Source organism: Strix uralensis, chromosome 9 (assembly GCF_047716275.1).
Source record: "Strix uralensis isolate ZFMK-TIS-50842 chromosome 9, bStrUra1, whole genome shotgun sequence".
NCBI classification, from domain to species: Eukaryota; Metazoa; Chordata; class Aves; order Strigiformes; family Strigidae; genus Strix; species Strix uralensis.
In genome coordinates this window covers 17,819,774-17,841,287 of record NC_133980.1, presented here as the reverse complement: position 1 = coordinate 17,841,287, position 21,514 = coordinate 17,819,774, and the positions used below count along the sequence as shown (strand labels likewise).

Genomic DNA, 21,514 nt, shown 5'->3' with positions numbered 1-21,514 from the left:
TTCTGTAAAAAGACTTGTTTGGGGCTTTTTTTCCAAGTGTTTGTTTTATTTTACCTACAGACATTCTGTATTTTAATATGTATATAGAAATACAATTTTTTCCTCAAAGAATCCGAAACGAAATATTTGCATAGTTGCTTAAAAACATGAACAAGCAACAAAAAGTCCACATCCCTTAAGACTTTTGCCACTTGAAGCTAACTTTGTCTGTGATAACTTAATCTAGCCTTACTCTCCAGGCAGCAAACATTTATGTTTTTCTCTGGTTTTATCAAGTGCTAATTTAAACTTCCATTTAATTGCATGTCTAACTGTTGATTAATTAAGAAGTTTAGCAGATTTGTTATGAAGCTTTTATAGACAGCAGATGTTGAAAGAAATTACCTCATCAATAAACGGGATTAATACTACAGCTTCCCATTCTTGCTGTTTTCCATTTAGGTCTGTTTTAAAATCCAGTGGATAATATTCTATAATAGGAGAGTCTTGACTAATCATCAAATGCTAGGAAAACACAATAGAGGAATTAAACATCATCAAGAGACAGTTTAGCACTAATTCTAGGAAGAGATAAAGTAAGACTGTATTAAAGTCAATTCAAGGCTGAACAGGAATTCAACATTTATCATTTAACTGTCCTACTCTGAAACTGCTTAGCAAATGCAAAATTTTGCATTTATTACTAATTTTACAACGTACTAAGAATAGTTAGAAGTATTTAAGCATACACCTGAAATTTAGAGATAGAATATAACTAAGAGGATATGTAAAAATACCAAGAAAAGAGTTACTTCAAAATAAAGCAGACAACCAGTAAGTGATAGATAAATGAAATTTAGTTCTAAATCCTACCTGGTAGCATTTAGGTAGCAGGTCTTTGCTAGCTGCTGGAAGTACAGCAAGAAGCTGTTCAAATGGCATGAAAGGTTTTCCCAATTCAAATTTGATTTTGAGTTCACTGATGTTGCGAATATCTGACAGATAAGGTGCATAATGATAAGGATAATACCTGCAGGGAAAAAAAACCACTTAATTATAGCACAGCAGTGTTCACAGATCAGAAACAAACAGAACTACATTAAATGTTCCCAGCATACAAGGTGAAATATTGCTTGATCTTTAAGCAGTTTCTCATGTAACAATTTTTCTTACCAGCTCCATGATTGAACTCCATGGTAATAATAATGCAAAATCCATTGTATTGCCTGGACATAACATTCAGCTTGATCAGCCAAGAAGTCACTTACAAGAAAAAGGAAAGATACTTATTATTTTTTCTCATTTTCACTGGTATATAAAAATTACTTAGCACCTTGTACATTGGAATGAAGGTTGAACATTTTGGGAACCTAATGAAACCATGGTTTCCTAGATTCCTTTAATACTAACGGATTTTTTCTCTGTAGCCCTCAAATACTTGTTACAGAAAACTTAATTTGAGCTCTTCTTGCATTAGCCAAAAGCATCACTGCTGCAATACACTGACACATGTTCTCTGCTCTCAACATGGATGAATATTCTGTCTTGTATTAGACATATGCAAAGACTTATCTTTGGTGTTTAAAATAAAAACAAAAATAAAAAAAACATACACTTACTCAGAAACTACTTCTACACCCATTTTAGTCATGTAGTAAGTTCTTTTGTATTGCCTAAACTCAGTTTCAAACAGATCATCATCTTCTGGCTCATCTTCCAACACAGCTGAAAAAGACATCACGAAAAAAAAGAAAGAAGGATTAACATTCACTTCTCTGCTACCACAAGGTTTGAACACATTCAGTTTTGACTTAACGCCTTAACTTTATTCCTCACTTTATTCCTCAATTCACAATTATAGGTGGTCATATCTTCCTTGCACTGAAAGTAACATGAAACAATCAAACAAAATCTTTACCCAGAGAAAGTCTGGAACTTTTTTTTTCCTTTAAAGACAGGCAACCAGGTTTGTAGCCCAATTACAAGAACTGAGACGTGAATATCACAGAATCATCTAGGTTGGAAAAGACCTTGAAGATCATCTAGTCCAACCCTTAACCTAACACTGACCGTTCTCAACTACACCATATCCCTAAGCACTATGTAATATAAACCATCATGTAGAACCATTAAAAAAACAGTAAAATAAATTTTAAAATTTACTATTTTTTCAGCAACATAATCTTGTATCATGGAGTAATATTTATACATTTTTGACATTAAGTTTCTAAACACGAGCAAAAGACATTTCCTATAAGCGGAATGAGTTTAAAAACAATCAACACAACCAAAAACCCCAAAGCCATATAAAAATCTGTTAATTTGTCCCCACCTGTATAACAAAATACCTCCGCATACAATCAAGACCAAAATGTTGTTGAAGACTTGCTCATTCATTCCTTTAATTCATCATGGAAATACTGGTCTGGTAAGAAGCACTTCAAAAGCTTTAGCCCCACTCTCTCTCACCATAAGCCAGTGCTGTGCAGTTCCATTTCCCAATAGCTGACTACGTAACTCTTTTGTTTAGACTAAGGTCAACTCTGACATGAAATTCTTACAGATCTTCCAAATCCATACACAAATTAACTTTTTTTATTATATGTACATGGAAAAATTATTTGCACTTACTTTTAGGTGTCGCTTCACCTTCATTTTTTTCTAAAGCAGACAAACATATAGAATTTTCCTGAGCCTAGTAAATTAATATTTGAGATACAGTAAAAATACAGAATAATATGCACATACCTTGTTCACAACCACAAATCTTGCTATAATCAAGATGTATAAATATTATTATTTAATATAAACTCCACTACCTTTCCTTCTCCTGTAATCGCCTAGGGAAAATTATTTTATCCATACAGATCAGACAAAGGTGCAGTCTCAAATAAAGTCTCAACTACCTTTAAAAAAATCTGAGTATTTGTGTTCCAAATTACAACTACTTCCAAAACTGTGCAGTACATATTTAAACATTTTTACCTACATCATGCATTGTGCTATAGCACCAGTATGCAGTTAAATTTTTTGTCAGTAAATTTTTAAGAACTCAAATCACTTTTGTGGGAAGTAAGGATAGAAGAAATTGTTTTAGAGAGTCAAACAAGCCTAACAGTTACTTCATTCTCACACTACACAGCCTTTTGTGTACAGCACTGAGCAGCTTTCAATAAGCAGAATCATTAAGTTGGCCCTCTTCCCCTGTACCTGAGATAGTCAAGCTCCTGACTGTCACTGCCATTCAAACGATCAGTCAAGATGGCTAGCTAATACTATACAGCTGCTCCAAACTTCTGTGGCAAATAAGAAAACAACCACAAATAAAGCACACCTTATTAAAGGAAGAGCTAACATCTTGCTCTTACAAACCACAAACTGCACTAAGAACAAGACAGTGATATACCGTGACAGATTAAACTTGAAGGAATTTCCTGCTGCTACTCTACACCCTGCTGAAGGCATATATTGAAGGATAGCAAATGGAGGTGGGGTACATGACAGCAGGGCAGAGTCAAGATACAGAGAGAGATGCTGTTCCTTATTAGTTACGTTGTATCTCTAATTGCAAGTTTAACAACCAGTCAGAGAGCAATGAAATTGATGTTTATCTATTCATTGTCAAATAGTTGGCCAATACCAAGACATGCATAAATGATCAGTGTATCCGAAATATATAAAACTTCCAGCAGGCTATGCATTGAAAGTAAAATTATAAAGCATAGCAAGTTTGACCATAACTCACCCAGAAGTAAGTTTTGCTGCTGTTGAGGAACAGATAAATTCACATAAAGCATTACATTACAGGTTTACAAGATTTCAAAAATCATGAGAACCTGACCTGGATTTAACCATTTCATCACTCACAACCAGTAATGTATACAGGCAGTTCCTCAAATGTTACATTTTACGATCTTTTCTGATCTCAAAAGATCTCAAAACAGAGGTTTATGCCACTTAATTTGCCTAAGATCAAATTATTGATTTGCAAAAAGTAACATTCTTATTTCCAAAATTGCACATGTAAAACACTAACCTTTTGTTTCTTTTGTTTATTTTTTCTGGCTTCCTCTGCTGCAATACCAGCTGCCTCGTTGAGGTATTTATTGCCTACTTTACTTTCAAACCATTTTAAGTCTACAAAGACTTCACTGAAGTGTTCACGATCAAACTGTGCAGAAAGAATAAAGTAAGTTTAGAAATATTTGAGGGATGCCAAATTTAAGAAGGCTAAATTAACAATGTCTTTTAAGTATGTGCATTAGATTACATCTACAGTCATTCATACATAAACATTTCACCCTAGAGCTACACCTAAACTAATAGATTAATATTAAAAAACTTTATTCTTAGCCATATATAACATATACCCAAGCCATATTTTGTTTTCTTTCAGTAAGGCAACAATAGGTAACAAAATGGAGTTAGATAACTTCCACACTTCACTATCGCCTCTAGAAGTAGTAGACCTATACAGGGTCTGGGTAATACAGTCTTGTGCCACACACCCAACACTTTCATAGATCTACCCAAGAATCAGAAGACAGGGCTGAAGCCGGGACAGCAGATGAACTTCCCCTTTCCAAGTTCAGCAGAAGGCTGAGACCTTTCCGTTTCTATATGGCCTATACATTGTCTTATCTCTAGGATGGATTACTGCAATGGCCTCCTGTACGCCTGTTAGTTTGTGAAGAATGCTGATGCCTGTCTCTGAGAGATAATAATGCTTCAGTGCTCTTTACCAGTGATCTTCATAAAAAACTTGCAGAAAATACTGCTGTCCAAGATCTTCAGACATTGCTTACCCCACAAGAAACTGCCCAGCAGGGGAAGCAAAGACTAACGCTGCCTGCAGCAGACTTTGCCCAGTACTGCTGCTCATTATTCAGTGAGAACTGAGGACCATAATTCTACTGGTGAATCCTCATTTGACTTGCAGTACTAAAAGATCCTGGCTAAAACACAGAGCAAATGATTCAATCTTTTTCCTCTTACGTTATGATAAGATCAGACAACAACTGCTTGGATCCCATTGGTTAAATGATAAAACAGCTGATGGAACCACTTGTAAAACACAGTTATTTAACAGTTCATTAAAACTACAGCATGGTGCATTTTAGGGCGCTATACTGTAGATATATTCAATAGACTATACTGTTCTATACAGTGCAATTTTGAAGTTACTTACGTCTGACAATCTTGTGAGATATTTCTCAAAGCGTTTTAAATTCAGATGCCCATTCTCATTTATGTAACCTATTGGGAAAACAAAGTATGTTTTTTAAATTAACAATTTAAAAATTTCAATTTAAATGCCCCATAGATAATAGAATGCAGTCTTGCTGGCTGTCTAAAGCTTGCTGGCTAAACATTCTGATGGTTAAAAAGGTCAATAAATATCAACACAGGAATGTTAATGTTTCTACTTTCCACAACTGAACTTAGTGTTCTTACCTCCCAGTTCTGGCAAGATAGCCATGTATGTTCTATAAAGTAGCGGCAGTGCATCATGATTAATGTGTAAATGAGGTAGATGAGGAATAAAATCATTTCCTACAAGGAAACCCATTAAGATCCAATCATCTATTATCCTTTCAATATCATATTCAAAGGAAATCTTGTCCTGGGGGAAGAAAAAAAAAAGGAAAAAAAACAACCCAAAAAAACATAGGAGTATAATTTTTATTATCATGTTTGCATAAAAGGGCCTCACGCATTTTTTCAGTCACAGCTCCACTGGAACTTACTTTTACTGGTGAAAATTCATAATCAATATATTCTCTCATCAGTGATAAGTGCAGTAAATGAAATGTTGTTTCCTCTGGTGCACATGCTCTGTAAGTTTTTCAAAACATTAAGTTGATTATTTATAAACACACTTTCAACATGAATAATAAGTCTCAATTTATCTAAACCCAAGTAATATTACTGGGATTGTATCTTTGCAGAAGAAATAATGTATAAACATTTATTTGAATCTATTTTAGGATTCATCTGGTTTGAGTCTATAAAATTTTGCAGTAGAACATTCTAAACAGCAGATGTGACTCTACTGTATGGAAAACAACTAGCTTAAAGAAAGCAGGGCAGCTTTGTAGAGTTTCATGTTACATTAACTATTTCCCAAGTAATTATCCCATTGTTCAAAAAACGGACAACCTAACCTAACTTTGCACCAAACCCAGTACATTTTAAGGTATTTTAGAACTAGTCTGAATACATACAGAGTACACAGATTCATGTCTAAATGGCTAGGTTACATTTGCAGTCATTTGAAATGTTTCTTGTAAGAAAAGAATATGCTCAACTTGAAAATATGTTCCATATGTATTATCTAGTGGCTTCAACACAGCACCAAAAAAAATAACAAACCTTCTATTTGTTTATAGCATGAATTAGTCAACATATATTCTGCCTTCTTTTCCTCTCTTCAGTAAAATTACTTAATACCTAAGCCGATGTTAGGCCAAAATCAGTTAATACCTGCACCAAAAGATTAATGAGCTAAAGATTGATGTAAATTGATGTAAAGACAAGCTCTAAGCTACACTTGGCTGCATGAAACTTCAGACCAATTCTGTCACTTTTTAAATGTAACTTTCATATTGGGAAATCCAGGTTGATGCTCTAAGACTCTAGAGACATTTTGCCACTTATTTTTTGTTGCACTGGACTTGAACATCCTGATAAAACAAATCATTTCTCTCAATCAAGAAATTGCTGACAGGTATTAATTTGTATGTATTTTTCATATTTTCAAATTTTCACCTGTAAGTACTCATAAAAGTGACAATATTGACAGAAGGCAATTCCTGTAACTTCCAGAAGTAAATTCCTGTAATGAGCAATATTATCTGAAATTACAACAGGAGCCAAATATGGAACAATACTTGAGGGAATAAAAATATACTGACACTTTGCCTTTTGATTTCATACTTTATTTAATTAATCCCTCAAAAGGTTGTCACATGCTTATATTATTTTATTTTTAAAAAGGGAAAAAAGACACTGTTCTTTGATTAGGCTTAAGGTCTTTTAAAAACATTACACCATAACATGCCAACAATATCAACAGAATAAGTATTAGTGAAAATCTGACTGTGGAAGACTGAAAAGAATACTTATTTTTGATGTTATCATATTGTCCTCAGCAATAAAAACATTTATTAGCAAAAATGATGCATTTATCTAAATATTTACATGACTTAGCACTGTATTATCCCAAATCCTTTTTGTATCAAAAAAGTATTTCTCTCTGTCTCTCCCACCTTCTCCCTATATCCACCAAACATATGCTTAAGGTCCTCCAAAGAAGGAACCTAGCCACAGTAACAGGTATGAAATTAATTTTTCTATTCCTTCAGAATAGCTCCATGTACATACACAGTTCCAGATCAAATCACCTTTTTCTGACTGCTTATAGCCCACAAATTAGTTCAAATGGACAAATCCAGAATAAAAGCATCCAGTCAGCTACTTTAAGAGTTTATTTTAGTTATTATTCTACTAATTTACTTACATGCACAAAACCTCAGAGTTATAAATACATTTTAAGAAGTCAGTATTTGCATAAGACAATTATGGAAACAATGTCACTCCAGCCTGGGCTGTTCCATTCATAACATGGAGAAAGAAGCACAACACACCAAAGCTCTAAGGACTTTTTCCATCAGCTGTCCTGACAGCATACATTTTGTCGTGTAAACTAATTCAAATGCACAGTGTAACAAGGTGATTTCTCTAATTTCATGTACTTTCTAACACAAAAATAAACTAAGATTTTATTGATTTAATATGCAATCAACAAAAAATCACCCCTGTTTTAGTGACCAGTATGTTTTGGATTTAGTTTCATCGTATATAAAATAAAGAGTAAAGTTAAATCAGTTCACCTTTGAGATTTTTTACCACCAAATCTGACTTCTTCTCTTAGGAGTGCAAAGTGTGCCTCATGACTTGTTAATCCCAGCATAATCTATTACAAAGAGATATTAAAAAGGTCTTACTTTGTTATTTTTTAAAAACCTGTTACTCAAGATTCAAGCAGTATACAGAAATTTTGCAGTTCTGTTTCATTATGAATTCAAAAGTTTGCAGGAATGCAAAATTACATGCTTGTTTAACAACACTTTAGAACCCTGTGTGCTTAGGAAAACATCAAAAACATACATACTTTATAAACTTCTGTTGTTTGTATTATTTTAATTGCACATACCAAGTCAGCATCTAAGCCATAGAGACAGTGTCTTGTGTTTGGATCATGATGGGGTTTTGCTTTTTCTGATCTGATGAACTCCATAATCTTATGTTCACCTTCCCCTGGAGTCTGCACAAAAACCCCCAAAATTCATCAGTATTTTTCTATAAAATAAAAATCTATTTAAAATAAAATATTAATGAAATATAATGACCTCATGGCCTGATAAGTAGACTGTTACTCCTTGCCAGGATTTGTCTGTGGAAATCTTCATATTTACAAAATATTTAAGATGCTCATGCAATCTGGCCATGAATTCAGTTCCTGCAAACAGAAAGCTAAGTTAAATGCAAAGCTTTTCACTAGTCATTCAAAATTGTATTTACATATCGAAAGTATTAATGAAAAAAACAAGTAAAAATTTTGCAAGAGATGAAGAGGACAGCTGGTTTTTTTTCCCCTCAAGACATTTAATTTTTTCCATAGCAATCTAAAAAAAAATTTTAGAATCAGACAGTATTTTGACCCTACTAAAAGTTATTAAAACTTGTGTTCCCAAGTTAACTGAGCCTTTATTGATTCTGTCTTCTAATTCAAAAAAAAAAAAAAAAAGTGCCTTAGGATAGAAAAATAGTGCCAAAATATAGATGCAAAAATATAAATCTAAACAATTAAATTTAAATAATTAACAAAGTATCTTACCTGGTGTAATACAGTTGGAGTCAAATCTGGCTTCTGTAGGGAGAGTTTCTCCTTTTTCTAATGCCTTTTTTATTTTGTCTTCTGCCTCTTTTGCTGATCTGAAACAAAACAGGGTTGGAAAGACAGAGTAGAGAGAGAATCATTTTAAATGTTAATTTGCTAAGTACAGCTTTACTGACAAAATATATGTAGTTGATTTTTAAAGAGTGTTTGAAAAAAAGGCGAGGGGGAAGAGAAATTTAACTCCTGAATTGAGTTTGTACTTGTTTCTGAAACAACTGAAAGGCTTAAAAATAGCTTTTTTCCCCCCCTAGTGATGATGATAACCTGTCATTACTCAGATACAGTTAATGTTTAGATTACCAAGATGACCATTCAATGGCTGATCACGATGAAAGCAAGTTAACGTTGAACTGTAGGAATACTCTGGATGTAATCTAAAAATACTATCACAGAACAGTAACAGTAATGTAGTTAAAACAAAGCAGCAAGTTCACAATACCACAGGGGTAGGAAGGGTGTACTAACAATTTATCATCACTAGTAATGGAGAAACAAACAAATACAGTTGCAGCCTTTCTTGGCCAAGGATTTCAGAAACACTTTTGAAACAGAAACAGAGTAGCCACAACTGTCTTAAGATTTTTGTCCTCTCGATTCTGCTCCAATCTTCTATTTAGAACTCTTTCTTAATATCTTCTTCCTCTCAACCTTTTTTCCTTAAAAAAAAAGCCAGAAAACAACCCAAAAACCAAAACCACAAGAAAACCCCACAGTAGCTTGACAATATTTCCTTATCCCTTTCCCCCAGTTTGTTTCTGTTGCATTTCACTCACCATCCCTGCACTGTCTGACCACCGGCTTTCTTTCCTCACAGCAACCTTCAAAGACACTTCCACATCTCCCAAAACATTAATATAATTCTTAACACTGTGAAATCTACTTGCAGTTCTGTATTTGAGCTAGGTTGTTAACTGGTACCAACACGAAACCAGAGTTTTATTAAAAACCTTGTTTCTTCTATGACTGTCAAAGAACGTTCCATTATAATTACCAAAATGGCGTATCTAGAATTAACGTTCACAAATACCACTCTCACAAGTTATGAAGCCATTTGAGACATCTCTAAGAGCTCCACTACAGTTTTATTCCACAGAATATTTCATAGGAAAAAAGCTCCCCCCACCCTCAACTCCCACATACACAGTGAAAAACCTAAGTAACAAGCACACTTTTCTTTTTGGAATCCTGATTTTAAGTATTAACATTTTACAGGTAGTTACCCTCATTTAGCTAAAAATTAAAGCTACTGTCAAGGGCACAACCACTCATATTTTACTTTTCATGGTATACATTTAAGTAAATGGGTTTTTTTAAAGTATTTACTATCTTAAAGACAGAGCAAGAACAAATATTCTCACCTAAAACGTCTCCCACGCTGCTGATTCATTTTTGCTCTTGGAGCTACTCCATCAACTGCCATGAAGAAAACCTTCCTTGGTTTAATAATGCGAAACAGTACTTCCAAATAGTGAAAAATATCAGCAAAAATCTTATCTTCTGAGATTCTGAAGTGAACATCATCATCATTTGGATGTGAACACTGATGTATAATGCCATTCATGTCCAGGTATAAGTTGTCAAATTCTGGAATCTACAAAAGCCACAGTTAATACCCATTTGGTGACAGCTGAAGCAATGCAAACGCTGCCCAAGGCATGGCTGAGAGTAACTGGAAAGGAGCTGAGGTGGGAAGACCTCCCTGGAACCTACTGCATGCCAATGGGCTAAGAATATCTTGACTGGTTACGGGTTTGTCTGCACTTGCGATCTGTTATTATGATCTCCCCAGTGAACAAAGTCAGCTGAACAGGTTCCTATCCTATCCTGACTGTTTCTGGTACCTCAGGACTTCTGTCCCACGTGCTTGGCCAATCTTCTATATTGTATAAGGGAAAAGCAAATAAAAATCATACTTTTCAGGAAGAGATAATTTCCCTTTTTTTAATAACCCACACATTTCACTGATTCAATCTAGCATAACCACACTATAAACAATAAAACCTACAAAACTGACTATACAGTTTCCAACAGTATTTCAAAACCAAAGCCAGCTTCAGAAGCTTTAGGGCTCTCCCCCTGTTAACCAGTTGCTACCATGACCACTGCATGCTGCCTCGTCAGCTATGCTTAGAGGCACCTGTGAGTTGAGAGAGTGCCAATTACCACCAAAAGCAGTAGAGTTATAAATGATGACATCAATTTCTTTCCCACATTCTCCAAACATGTTTTTTTCTGTCTAGTTCTCTGTTCTTCTAACAGCCTTATCTGTAGCAGTCCAACTTTCTTTCAAAGGAAAAAACCCTCCCCTGAATGTACACAAACAACATATAGAGCACACTGTTAAATGTATGAAGCAAAGGGGACATTATCTACCTTTTTGTTACCAAAACCCACCAAACATGCACAAGAAAAATTTACAATAAAAAAAAAAAAATCTATTCTTTAATCCACCAATATGACTGTTTATAAAAATTCTCCTGTCATTACAACTGGAAAAAGGCAAAGCTAACTTTTCGTGATTTTCTGTAGTACTGCTGCCGACATATCTTTGCATAATTTTGAAAGGCATGTTGCTGGACTTGTATTTATCATCCAGATGTAAGAGAAACATAACTCTGATTCAGAAAGAGGAATGATGTAGAGAGAAACAAGAGGCAGGATCGGGAAGGATCTCCAGTCACCTGCAATAACTAGACTTCTGTTGTGCATAATGATCCTCAGTAGTTAAATTCAGTAACCCAACTGCTCTCACCATGCTCAAACATCACATCATCCACACAGGCACCACTTTCAGATAAGAACAGAGGGGGGCCTTGCACCAGCAGCATTCTAAAGAGATGAAAACTAAAGCTTTTATATGGAAGCACTGTATATATGGAAAACAGATGACCTTTTAAGAAGCACAGCTATAATAGGATTTAAAAATAATGATGTGTTTTACATAGGAATTGCCTTTAATTCCCAGTAGTTTTTTCTGTAATAGCAAAAAAAATCCTAATCTAGATGCTAGTACATGTCTGTATATTCAAGTGGTCTGGCAAAGAAAAGAAGAACGGGGGTACATGCTACTGTTGAAGCTTAATATTACATGTAACAATCTAGACATTTTCTTTTCTCTTTTACACAGAGTAAGTATTCCACATAAGGTAACACCATAATCTAGGCTTTAGAAAGGCTAACTAGAGAATGACATTAGCATACTTAAGGGTTGTGCTTTCTGTTTATCTTAAGAGCTCTAACAGCCTCTTTCAGAAAGCACTACGGGTACTACCCCCTGCTGCTGTCCCCCTGGTTAGAGCAGTCACATGCTGACCCCTCAGCTTGCCACAGTTCACGGTTCTTCAGCAGAAGTTTAAAGCTGCCACCAACTTCAGTGAGCAGCCCAGGCGTTCAACAAAACAGCAGAAGCCAGCACACACTGCTGCCGCCTTGCTACACAGATAGTGCAGGGCACTACAGTGAAATCCAACAAATCATAAGCAAAGCCATATGCTTTGAAAACTGCTTTGAAATTAGAAGAAAGAGTCAGACATTCAGGTTTGGAATCACTTGAGCAAGGCACCTTAGACACCTTGATACAACAGCTACTTAACCTTTTAAAACATTAAGAAAAGTGTATTAACACTCAAACATGCCTTCAATCATCACCCAGTTCATCTCAGAACATCCATATTCAGACTATAAAACCACATTCATAACATCAGTTGAAAATTATAATGAAAAGTTAAGAGCTTGTGTCTAACAGATACCAAACATGATTTCTCTGAAAATAAGGCTTTTTTTGCCTGACTGTAAAGGCATTATTTGCAGCTTTCCTTTTTCAGGCTTTAACATGCTTCTCATTTTTGTTACTAATACAAGCTGTCCGACGCATGCAACAACAAGGAATCGCAGCTGAGCTGTAAAACCTGTCCCTCGTCATGACTGTGCCACCCGCCGTCACCAACAGTCACCGTTCTGAGCCCAGTAACGAGGAAACTCCGACCTTCCGCGGCCCGAGGGGGCGGAAGCCGCCCGGTGCCCGGTGGAGTTTCAGACGGGCTGGGGAGGAGCGCGGCTGCCGTGGAAACAAAAGCGAAAGGAGCGAACGCGGCCGTAGGGAGCCGGGCACGGCCGCGCTGCGGGGAGCCGGCCGGGCTGGGCATCCCCTCGAGGAGCAGCGCGGTTTTGGGGCGGCTTCTCCCGCAAACATTACTTGCACGTAACGAGAGGGCAAATACCTGCGCCGCTGCCCTGCGGCAGAAGGCTGCCGGCTCCGCTGGGCGCCAGCGGGAACCTCGGGTCGGCCAGCCAGGCTTTCAGGGGGCCCCTAAAAGCCTCGCCCACTTCCCACCGACCGCACGCCTCCAGCCCCCGAATTTCGGCCGCTTCGAGTCGCGGGTCTCGCCGAGGCGCGGCCGTAGGCGCAACCGCCCGCCCTGCACCGACCCGGCCTCAGCCCCGCAAGCCCGGGGCGGGAAGGCCCGGCCGGGGACCAGGCCCGCTCCCTCGCCCCGCCGAGGGGTCAGTCAGGAGCCCTCCCTCCTCCGCCCCGGCACCGAGCGGCGACGGGCCCTTGGCAGGCAGCGGCACCCCCCTCCCCACTCACCTGATGCTCCTTCAGCACCTGGCTGAGGCACGGGTACCGCTCCGAGATCCACCGGTAGAACTTGGGGACCCCCATGGCCACCGCTCCCCGCCGCCCTCACAGCCCCGCTGGACCTAAACAAGCCCGGGCCGCGCCCCGCCTCCTTCCGGCGCGCGGTACTGACAGCCGGGCCGCCCGCGCCATAGAGCGCGGCGCAGAGCGCCCCGCGCCGACCATAGAGCGCGCCGCGGCGGACAGAGCGGCGCGGCGCGGCGCGGCGGGGGCCGGATCCCTCCCTCCCTCCCTCCCCCCCTCCCCTTAGCAGCGCCCTCGCTCTCAGGCGTGACCCGCGGCCCGGGCGCTTCCTCCCCCGCCGGTAACAGTGAACGTGTGAAGCATCGGCCGTCGCCCCTTCCCCTGCCCGCCCGCACAGGAGCTCCCGCCCTGCGCCTCAGGGCGCTGAGGCCCGGCCTGCTGGGGGGAGCAGGTCGCGGCTACTCCCTGCGGGGTACCTGGGGCACCAACTCCCAGGGAGGTTCTCTTCGTTCTACCACAGAACGATAGAGCCTGTGAAAGGTAACAGAGCCCCAGCACTCACACACCACAACAGAAAAGATAACAGTAGGGTCCAAAAACCTTCAGATCTATGAGACAGCGTCAACACTTTTAGAAGATGACCCACTAGTTCCCCAGAGAAATGAAACCACCATAACCAGTTGTAAACCCATTATTTAAATTTAGTCTCTGAAGTGTCTGGAGTTCAGCTGAACTAAAACTTGAGTCTTATGCCACAGCACTGTGATCAAAAACTAAGGGCATGGTTGGTCTGTCAGCAGAAACAAAAACACTGTACAAAAATTCTCATAGTTTGGTGTAAGGTAAGAAGAGTTTAATTTTGGTCTCTCCAGTCCTTGCCCTCCAGTTTGGAGGCCTAGAGAAGCAAGCATTACTCAAGTTAGTATAAGCGGTCTAAAGATATTTAATTTCTACTCATCCATGTCAAAACACTTTTTCTGAAATCGTCTGAAAAACATTCACTGTGGCCACACTTTTACAAGGGAGGGAAGAGGCCGCCTGTCCAAAACACTCAGGAGCCTGAATGTGTTGTACATTGCAGCCACAGATGGCATACCCTGCACTGGTGTTACAGCCATACTGCCAGGTCCCTCTAACACAGCTTTGTGTCATTTCCTTCACCAGGGTTTCTTAGCACAGGGGGCAAGGGCTAAGGAAACACTTACAGAACATTGTCATACTTCACCAGTTTCTTAATGGTAAGATTTAAGATCCCAAATACTTTTCTAGTCATGGCCAGGCCATACAGAAAGCCAAAGGAAACCAAAATTCAAGGTCTACTGCTGAAAAAAAATACTAATTATTTTTAGAAAGCCCTTCTGAACTAGGAGTAGAAAAAGTTGAAAGAGCCACTTTATATCATATCAAGGTATAAAAACTTTAATGTCATTTTCTAATCTGCAAGTAAGCTGAATGAGAAAAATCTTTACAAAAATATACAATAAGTATATTGTATATACTTATATATATATATAAGTATATATAAAAGTTAGAGTGCATTCTTTCAACAATGAAAATTTTTCATCCAGAGTAAGAAACTTGTTGAGACTTGCACAGTCTAATTTGTAAGCAGTTCCTATGTACCATCTTCTGTATGTATACAAAACATAAGTCATAACACCTTACACATCTGCAAGTATATTCATAATGTACTTGCAAGTGTTTTGTATATTTTACATAGATTTCAGGTTGATTATAAGACTGTTCTGCTGCTTACAATCAGAAATCAACAGAAGTGACCAGTTATCACTGATTAATACCTTCTCAAGAATATTACAGCTACATCACTTGCAGATGGTATCATTCCAACATGAAAAAATGTCACATATATGGCGCCCAGCCCATATACATCTGGCAGAGGAGGTTGTCATCACTTGCTTCTTGAATAAGGTAATGAACATGTCCTTCAATAGATAAGGGTAATCCTTTTATTCTGTTTCTAGTCTTAATGACACCTTGCAGCCGTTGTTCTATATCAAGGACATGGGTTTTGGCCTGGAAACATAGAAAAAAAAAGAATATTGCTACTATCCATGAACTTCCACTTCTTAAAATAAATAAGTATTTTTTAGGATGTGTTTCAAATCTGTATGCTAATTTAATACAAACCCCAAACATCTGCACTAGCTACTCTGAAAGTAAAGGATACTCACGTGTTAAAATCATTCTTTAAAATGGATAGATTATTGCTCAAGTTAACTGTTGCCTTACATTTTTACAGATAAAAATTTATCAGAGAAGACTGAACAAGCTATGCAAATGTACTTGAAAAAGTTAGAATGCTTTATTTCATACAATTGCTTTCAAATAAATGCAAAATTTTCCCAGCTTTTTTCTTGGAGTTCTGGATAAAATTAAAGAAGTTACCTAGTCTTGAAAATTTAGGCTAAAATTATGAACAACTGAAAATGAAGAAGTCTAGTAACAGGTTGTGCTGAGCAACTCAAAATGAGCTGTTCTGAGGCCCACAAGAGTAGCTAGTTCATATCAATTATATTCACACATTTTCTTTTAAAGCTCAAGCATAACATTGGCACCCATCCAGAAAAAACAGTTCACATATACAGCTACGTGGGTGGTCTTGTAACTAAAAGAAATGTTATGTAGACACAGCCTGGTTAGTAATTATTTGAGGACCAGGAGATTTTCTGTGCTCAAGTTTCTTGTTGTAATACAGCTTCAGTACTGTAGTTTGTCCTCATCTTAGTTGTTGTGTTTATCAGTGCTCCCTAGGTTTTATCTGCTATTACACATATTTATTTTCACTAAACGTTCCTTTTAAAGCAAAAAGAGACAAATCAGAATTTTTGCAAAGAGGAAAAGAGAATAAATATTACAGGTGGTGCAAGCTATATTTTGGATGAACAATATGGTATTTATCAGCAGCTACAAAAGAAACAGTACATATGAAATCTTAATTTTAACCAAGTATTTCTTGCAATGTAACAACGCACATATTTTTTCAATACTAAACATCCACTCATGAAAAGCACACAAATACACGTGGAAAGGACTCCAGATTTAAATCTGGAGGACTGTGGAACAGTCAGAGTGAGGGGTAGCAAGAGCCTCACCTACTCTATCACTTCTGTTGATGTTGTCCTTGATTTAGTAACACTAATAGAGAATTATGGACTGTATTTGGTTGGTTCTTTAGTAGATAAATTACATTTTCTAACAATAGTCTCTTTATGGACTCTTTATGAACACAGAGATTAATCAGGAAGAAACAACCAGGGGAATTTTTAAATGAAAGAAGAAAACAAGTCAGTTAAGGTTTCAATTAGAAAATATAACTGGCAACCATAATGGACATTTGACATTTGAATACCTTATGCTACACTTGTTTTAAACTAACCTTTTCATTGACAACTTCTCCAGTTTCGTTCACCTGTGCTTTTGTGTTCCCTTTAACAGGTTTACTCCATTCCACAAGAGGATCATGGAGAAAAGTCTTTAAGACACTAAATAAATTACAAATAAAAAAAGAATGATACATATAATACATTTAATTTTCAAAACAAGAACACTAACAGGTGCCTACAGATAGTGCTGAATATTTATACTGGTTTATATATTATAGTAAGACTGAGCTGCATGATAGGCATATGCTGGAACCCGCATATTCACCAGCAGTTACTGTTTCAAATGTTTAGACTACAGACAGCTTTTTCAGAGTTTGTAGCAAAACAGTTGCCATACCTCATTAGAGGCTCCCTTTGATCACGCATAAGCCTCATTGTGACTTCACAAGCTCTTCGGAAGAGACCTTCTGTTCCCATTGGACCCATTCCATTAACCATGTTGTGAGTGAGACGAAAGGGAACGATTTCCGGAACTTCAAAAGTTTCTCCCTTTACATTAATAAATAAAGGGTATGCCCTAAGCATTTTAAGCATTATTTAAATAAAGGGTAACACTTACGTTGTTTTTTGCTTTTTACCCATCTTTGTCAGTGACAATTTCCTAGCTGACAAGAGATGTGTGCTCAGATCACAGCCCTTTTCAGCTGTTAAAGGGAAATTATAATGAATAAAGGATACCAATGTCCAAAATATCCTCTTTTTCCCTGTTTTAATACACTAATACAGGGTATAAAATTTTGTTCTAAATATATATTGCTGTTCTGCAGACTCATGCAGAATGCTAACTTTTCTGTTATAATAAGCAAGTTAGCTTAAAAAGAATTATTTTTGTAATTAACAGTTATGTAGGACAATTTAGGCTTCCTGAAAAGGAAGCAGGAGAAATTAACAAACAATCTCTCTATCTTGTTATCTGAATTAAAAAGGAGACAGTGTTCCACACCAAAAGCATCTTTCAGGAGAAACACCAAAACTCCAAATCCCACTCTGGCCATGATTTCTGCTGTTTATTTTTACAGAACCATTAGAATTTTTGTGCTGCATTTGTGTGATAAAAGCAAAGAAACTCTTCACAGCAGCAAAATTCTGAATGTAGCAATTACAGATTTGTTTGGAGGGTGATAGTGGAGAGAATCACAAAATACAAACACTCCAAAATTGGGGCTATTTCAGTGTATCCACATCAACTCATCTGATATTGGCTAAATCAAAAAGCTGGCTTGCATTATTGCAGTATACAGAACAATCACGCACTCTACATATCCCAGACTGTTGGGTATAAATAAGAAATAAAGTGAGAGAGATAACACAACAGGCATGCTAAAGTAAAAAAAGTGAAAAAAAACCCAAGACAGTAGAAGTTTATAACTTACATGCATGTAAAATAAAGAGCAAGTTCAGCAAGTGGCATTTCTCACCTTATTGAAAAGGCAGTTGAAATCCACATGCACACATTCACCAGTCAAAGAATCAAACAGGATGTTTTCACCATGACGGTCTCCTAGACCAAGTATGTAACCTACCATTGACATAACTGCAACAGAACGACAATAGGCTGACCTACTGTTGTACCTGCGGAAATAAGAATTAGATACGTCCAAGTCACTTCCTCGTGTTATCTGTCTTTACTCAGTAGTATCATTAATGTTTAGTGAAATACACAAAGTAAATATTCTTGAGCAAGCCCAATCCCAGTCACTCACCATGAAGTAGGATCAGGAAATGTTCTAAGAAACCATTCATGAAAGAGAGGAGGATGACGAGGCAGAAGGACTTCTTTGAACATTTTCAGCTTTTCAGACAAAGGTGCTGACTTTGGAAGCATATGCTGACGCAATTCTTTTCCAGTCATATAGATACCTGTAATAGACCTCCTCAATTAGACCAGACAAACGCTCCAATAACAAGCCTTATAGGTACTATTACAATATGGTATTTTAGAGAAGACAAATGTCTCCATGAAGTTGAAATAAATGATCAAATGGAAAATAACCCATAGAACATGTTGGTGCCAGGGTAGTGGAAAGTAAATTAAAAAAATCATAATGTTAACTGAAAGGGAAGACCTGGCAAACAAGACATCAGTTTTACCAATCACCATGGGGTGGAGTGGGGGTACACATGTACACAAAACCACCCCCACCCTCGCAAAGCCGTTCATTATACTCAGCTGAGATGTCTGCATATGTACAGATAATGTGTGAAATTTTCCCCCCCAATTTTATTGCACTGACCAGAAAGTTTCTTTGTTAACAAGAAATTCAAAAGAAATCTGGTCTTTTCCCTGGAAAGTTGCTGGACCCTCAACCTTGATTCAATTATAAATTATCTTAATTATCTCACACAAATTAACAAATTAAAAACAACAGATCAAATCTAAAGAAAACATCCAGTCTTTCCCATCATTCAATGCTGCACATACATTCCCATGCTGCTGGCACTGCTGCTGAAATGATTTACAGCATTGTATAAAGTATGCATTAAGATGACTGTGTTATCAGTTCTCACAGCCAACTTAGTTATTGCAAGCACCAATTCTCTCCCATTTAAAAGTCTACTGCACATACGAATAATAAGATATTGCAGATAGCTAAAAATACACATGACTGCATCTTCCTAGAATTTAGTCCGATTCTTGCTGTATGTTTCATTAATAATTAAGATACAAGCCCTTTACAAAAATAAAAATATCACTACGGTCTAATACATTTCTTTACCTTTCTCCTTATAAAGTTTTATCAGGATATTTCTTAAACCAGCAGTATTGTTCACCCATTCAATTATGCCACATTCATCATTTAATGGAATAACTGCGTAGGTTCGAATATGGAGTTCTCGCCTACGTGACTCTGCATCTTTTCTTAAGCACTATTCACAATAGAAAAACAAGATTAACAGATAACATATATAGGATGAAAATGTATCAATAACGTTAACCGTTCTATCTATTTTCCAATCACACGATCTAGAAGTTAAAATTCTAAGCTTCACTGCAGTAGGTCAAATGCAAGAAAAGTGCTCATCTGTTCTCCAAAGTCAATTAAAAAAGAGATCAAACTGCATAACTTGTACATGGCTTAAACCCCTTAAAAACAGTATTTGAAATAAGTGTTCTAGTGTTTCAGAGATGCTATCATTTCATTTAACCTCATGAAAAACACAGTACCTTAACCTTAAGCATATTGTCGAGAAGCAAAATATAACTAAAATAACAAGTATGGCAACACTTTTACTATGAAAAGATGAATTTAGCTATTTCTCATTAAAAATATTAGAAAATCCTGAATAAGAAATATGAAGCATGACAGCAGAAAGTTTGCTGTTGTTTATTTACTGTAAATAACCTTTCCTGTATATTTTTGTTGGAATAAGCAATTGTTTTGGCAAAATGTTTATTCTGTTATCATTTTCACAAGTCCATGAGAATTTATACAGTATTAATTGCTATTGATTTCCACTGAAATAAGGTATTTTGCAACACTTTTCTTCCAGTAAGCTTTATCTCAAGGCAAGTTGGGTTTTTTGGTTACGATAGTTCAGCATTTCATTCTGATCAGCAAGTATAATGCCTCCGATTGTCTAACTCATCAAACCTTATTAATAAGGGAGTTGAATTCCATGAGCCGACAGTCTTTTCTTAGGTCATCTTTTGGCTTACACATCATAATGTAAGATTTCCCATCTGAACCTTTTAAGGTGATCTTTTTCGGTTTTTGAAGTGAGGCAAGAATTTCCACCTAAAGAAAAAATTAAAGTCTTTATTAACACCTGTATCAGATTATACAAAATAAAGTCTCTAAGTGTAATAAACCACTGCAACAATCACGTTAGCACTTCCATGGTGCTACAGCATATCAACCTCAGGCCAAAATATTATCTAAGTACCAAGAGGCCATATCTGTCTCAGGGTGTTATGACAGAAGCCACTCAGTTTCCACAAAATAATTATGACATTTCCTACTCACTGCTCCGTTTCTAGGGAACTAAGATGTATTTGCAGCTACAGTTGTTTAACATGAAGTTTAAAATGAGGTGCCAACTAGATGCTTACCGTATCATCAAAGCCTGCAATGTATGCCCAGCAGCCAGGAAAAGGGTCATGGTTAGCATGTGTACCAGGGATTGAAGGAAGAGTTGGTATCATTACAGATTGTAAGGGAATGAGAATTTCACTAAATGTGTGCTCTTCTACTAATCTCTTAAGTGTTTTGAAATGAATATTCATGCTTAATGTTGAGCTGTTTCCATCAACCTTGAAAAAAAGTTGTTCAAAAGTTAACAATAAATACTTAAAATATTACTGCTATTTCACATTAACTAATGAACAGAATTGAATAATAAATGCTTAGGGAAACAAGAAAAATGGCAAATTACATTTCAGATTAAATGGGAGTGGTCAAATATATCCAGCATTTATGGCACATGTATTTTTCACTCAATGTCAATACAGAATAATGAAATAATTTATTTGGTTTTACCTTTATTATCAAGTTCATTTGTTCACAAAAACAGAACCAACTTATTTTTATAGTGAAACTGTGTGAAAGTTACTGGGCAAAAATCATA

General features: G+C 37.0%; 2 protein-coding genes across 8 annotated transcripts in view; both read right to left on the bottom strand.

Moving 5' to 3' along the window:
* XRN1 (5'-3' exoribonuclease 1) overlaps positions 1-13,661 on the bottom strand; it is a 44,444-nt gene extending 30,783 nt beyond the window's left edge. For all 6 annotated transcript variants that reach the window (XR_012629998.1, XM_074877584.1, XM_074877582.1 and 3 more), the window contains exons 1-15: positions 13,530-13,661; positions 10,300-10,532; positions 8,879-8,976; positions 8,391-8,500; positions 8,195-8,305; positions 7,872-7,954; positions 5,727-5,814; positions 5,434-5,602; positions 5,168-5,235; positions 4,016-4,150; positions 2,611-2,674; positions 1,599-1,704; positions 1,153-1,242; positions 853-1,009; positions 385-504 (exon numbers count right to left, since the gene is read on the bottom strand). Coding sequence is in view for 5 of the 6 variants with exons in the window: in XM_074877584.1 (XP_074733685.1) it covers positions 385-504; positions 853-1,009; positions 1,153-1,242; positions 1,599-1,704; positions 2,611-2,674; positions 4,016-4,150; positions 5,168-5,235; positions 5,434-5,602; positions 5,727-5,814; positions 7,872-7,954; positions 8,195-8,305; positions 8,391-8,500; positions 8,879-8,976; positions 10,300-10,532; positions 13,530-13,604 (1,707 nt within the window). In the remaining variant the exon portion in view is untranslated. The remainder of the gene's footprint in view (positions 1-384; positions 505-852; positions 1,010-1,152; positions 1,243-1,598; positions 1,705-2,610; positions 2,675-4,015; positions 4,151-5,167; positions 5,236-5,433; positions 5,603-5,726; positions 5,815-7,871; positions 7,955-8,194; positions 8,306-8,390; positions 8,501-8,878; positions 8,977-10,299; positions 10,533-13,529) is intronic.
* A 1,275-nt stretch (positions 13,662-14,936) lies between these two features.
* The window catches only part of ATR (ATR checkpoint kinase), a 42,147-nt gene continuing 35,569 nt past the window's right edge, over positions 14,937-21,514 (bottom strand). Inside the window, exons 40-47 of one of the 2 annotated variants that reach the window (XM_074877580.1) lie at positions 21,000-21,200; positions 20,542-20,685; positions 19,666-19,816; positions 18,652-18,808; positions 18,367-18,520; positions 17,286-17,437; positions 16,942-17,047; positions 14,937-15,578 (exon numbers count right to left, since the gene is read on the bottom strand). In XM_074877580.1, the coding sequence (XP_074733681.1) occupies positions 15,405-15,578; positions 16,942-17,047; positions 17,286-17,437; positions 18,367-18,520; positions 18,652-18,808; positions 19,666-19,816; positions 20,542-20,685; positions 21,000-21,200 (1,239 nt within the window). In that variant the 3' untranslated portion in view covers positions 14,937-15,404. Of the gene's footprint in view, positions 15,579-16,941; positions 17,048-17,285; positions 17,438-18,366; positions 18,521-18,651; positions 18,809-19,665; positions 19,817-20,541; positions 20,686-20,999; positions 21,201-21,514 lie in introns of those variants that run through there. The other variant, XR_012629997.1, reaches the window with a different exon arrangement.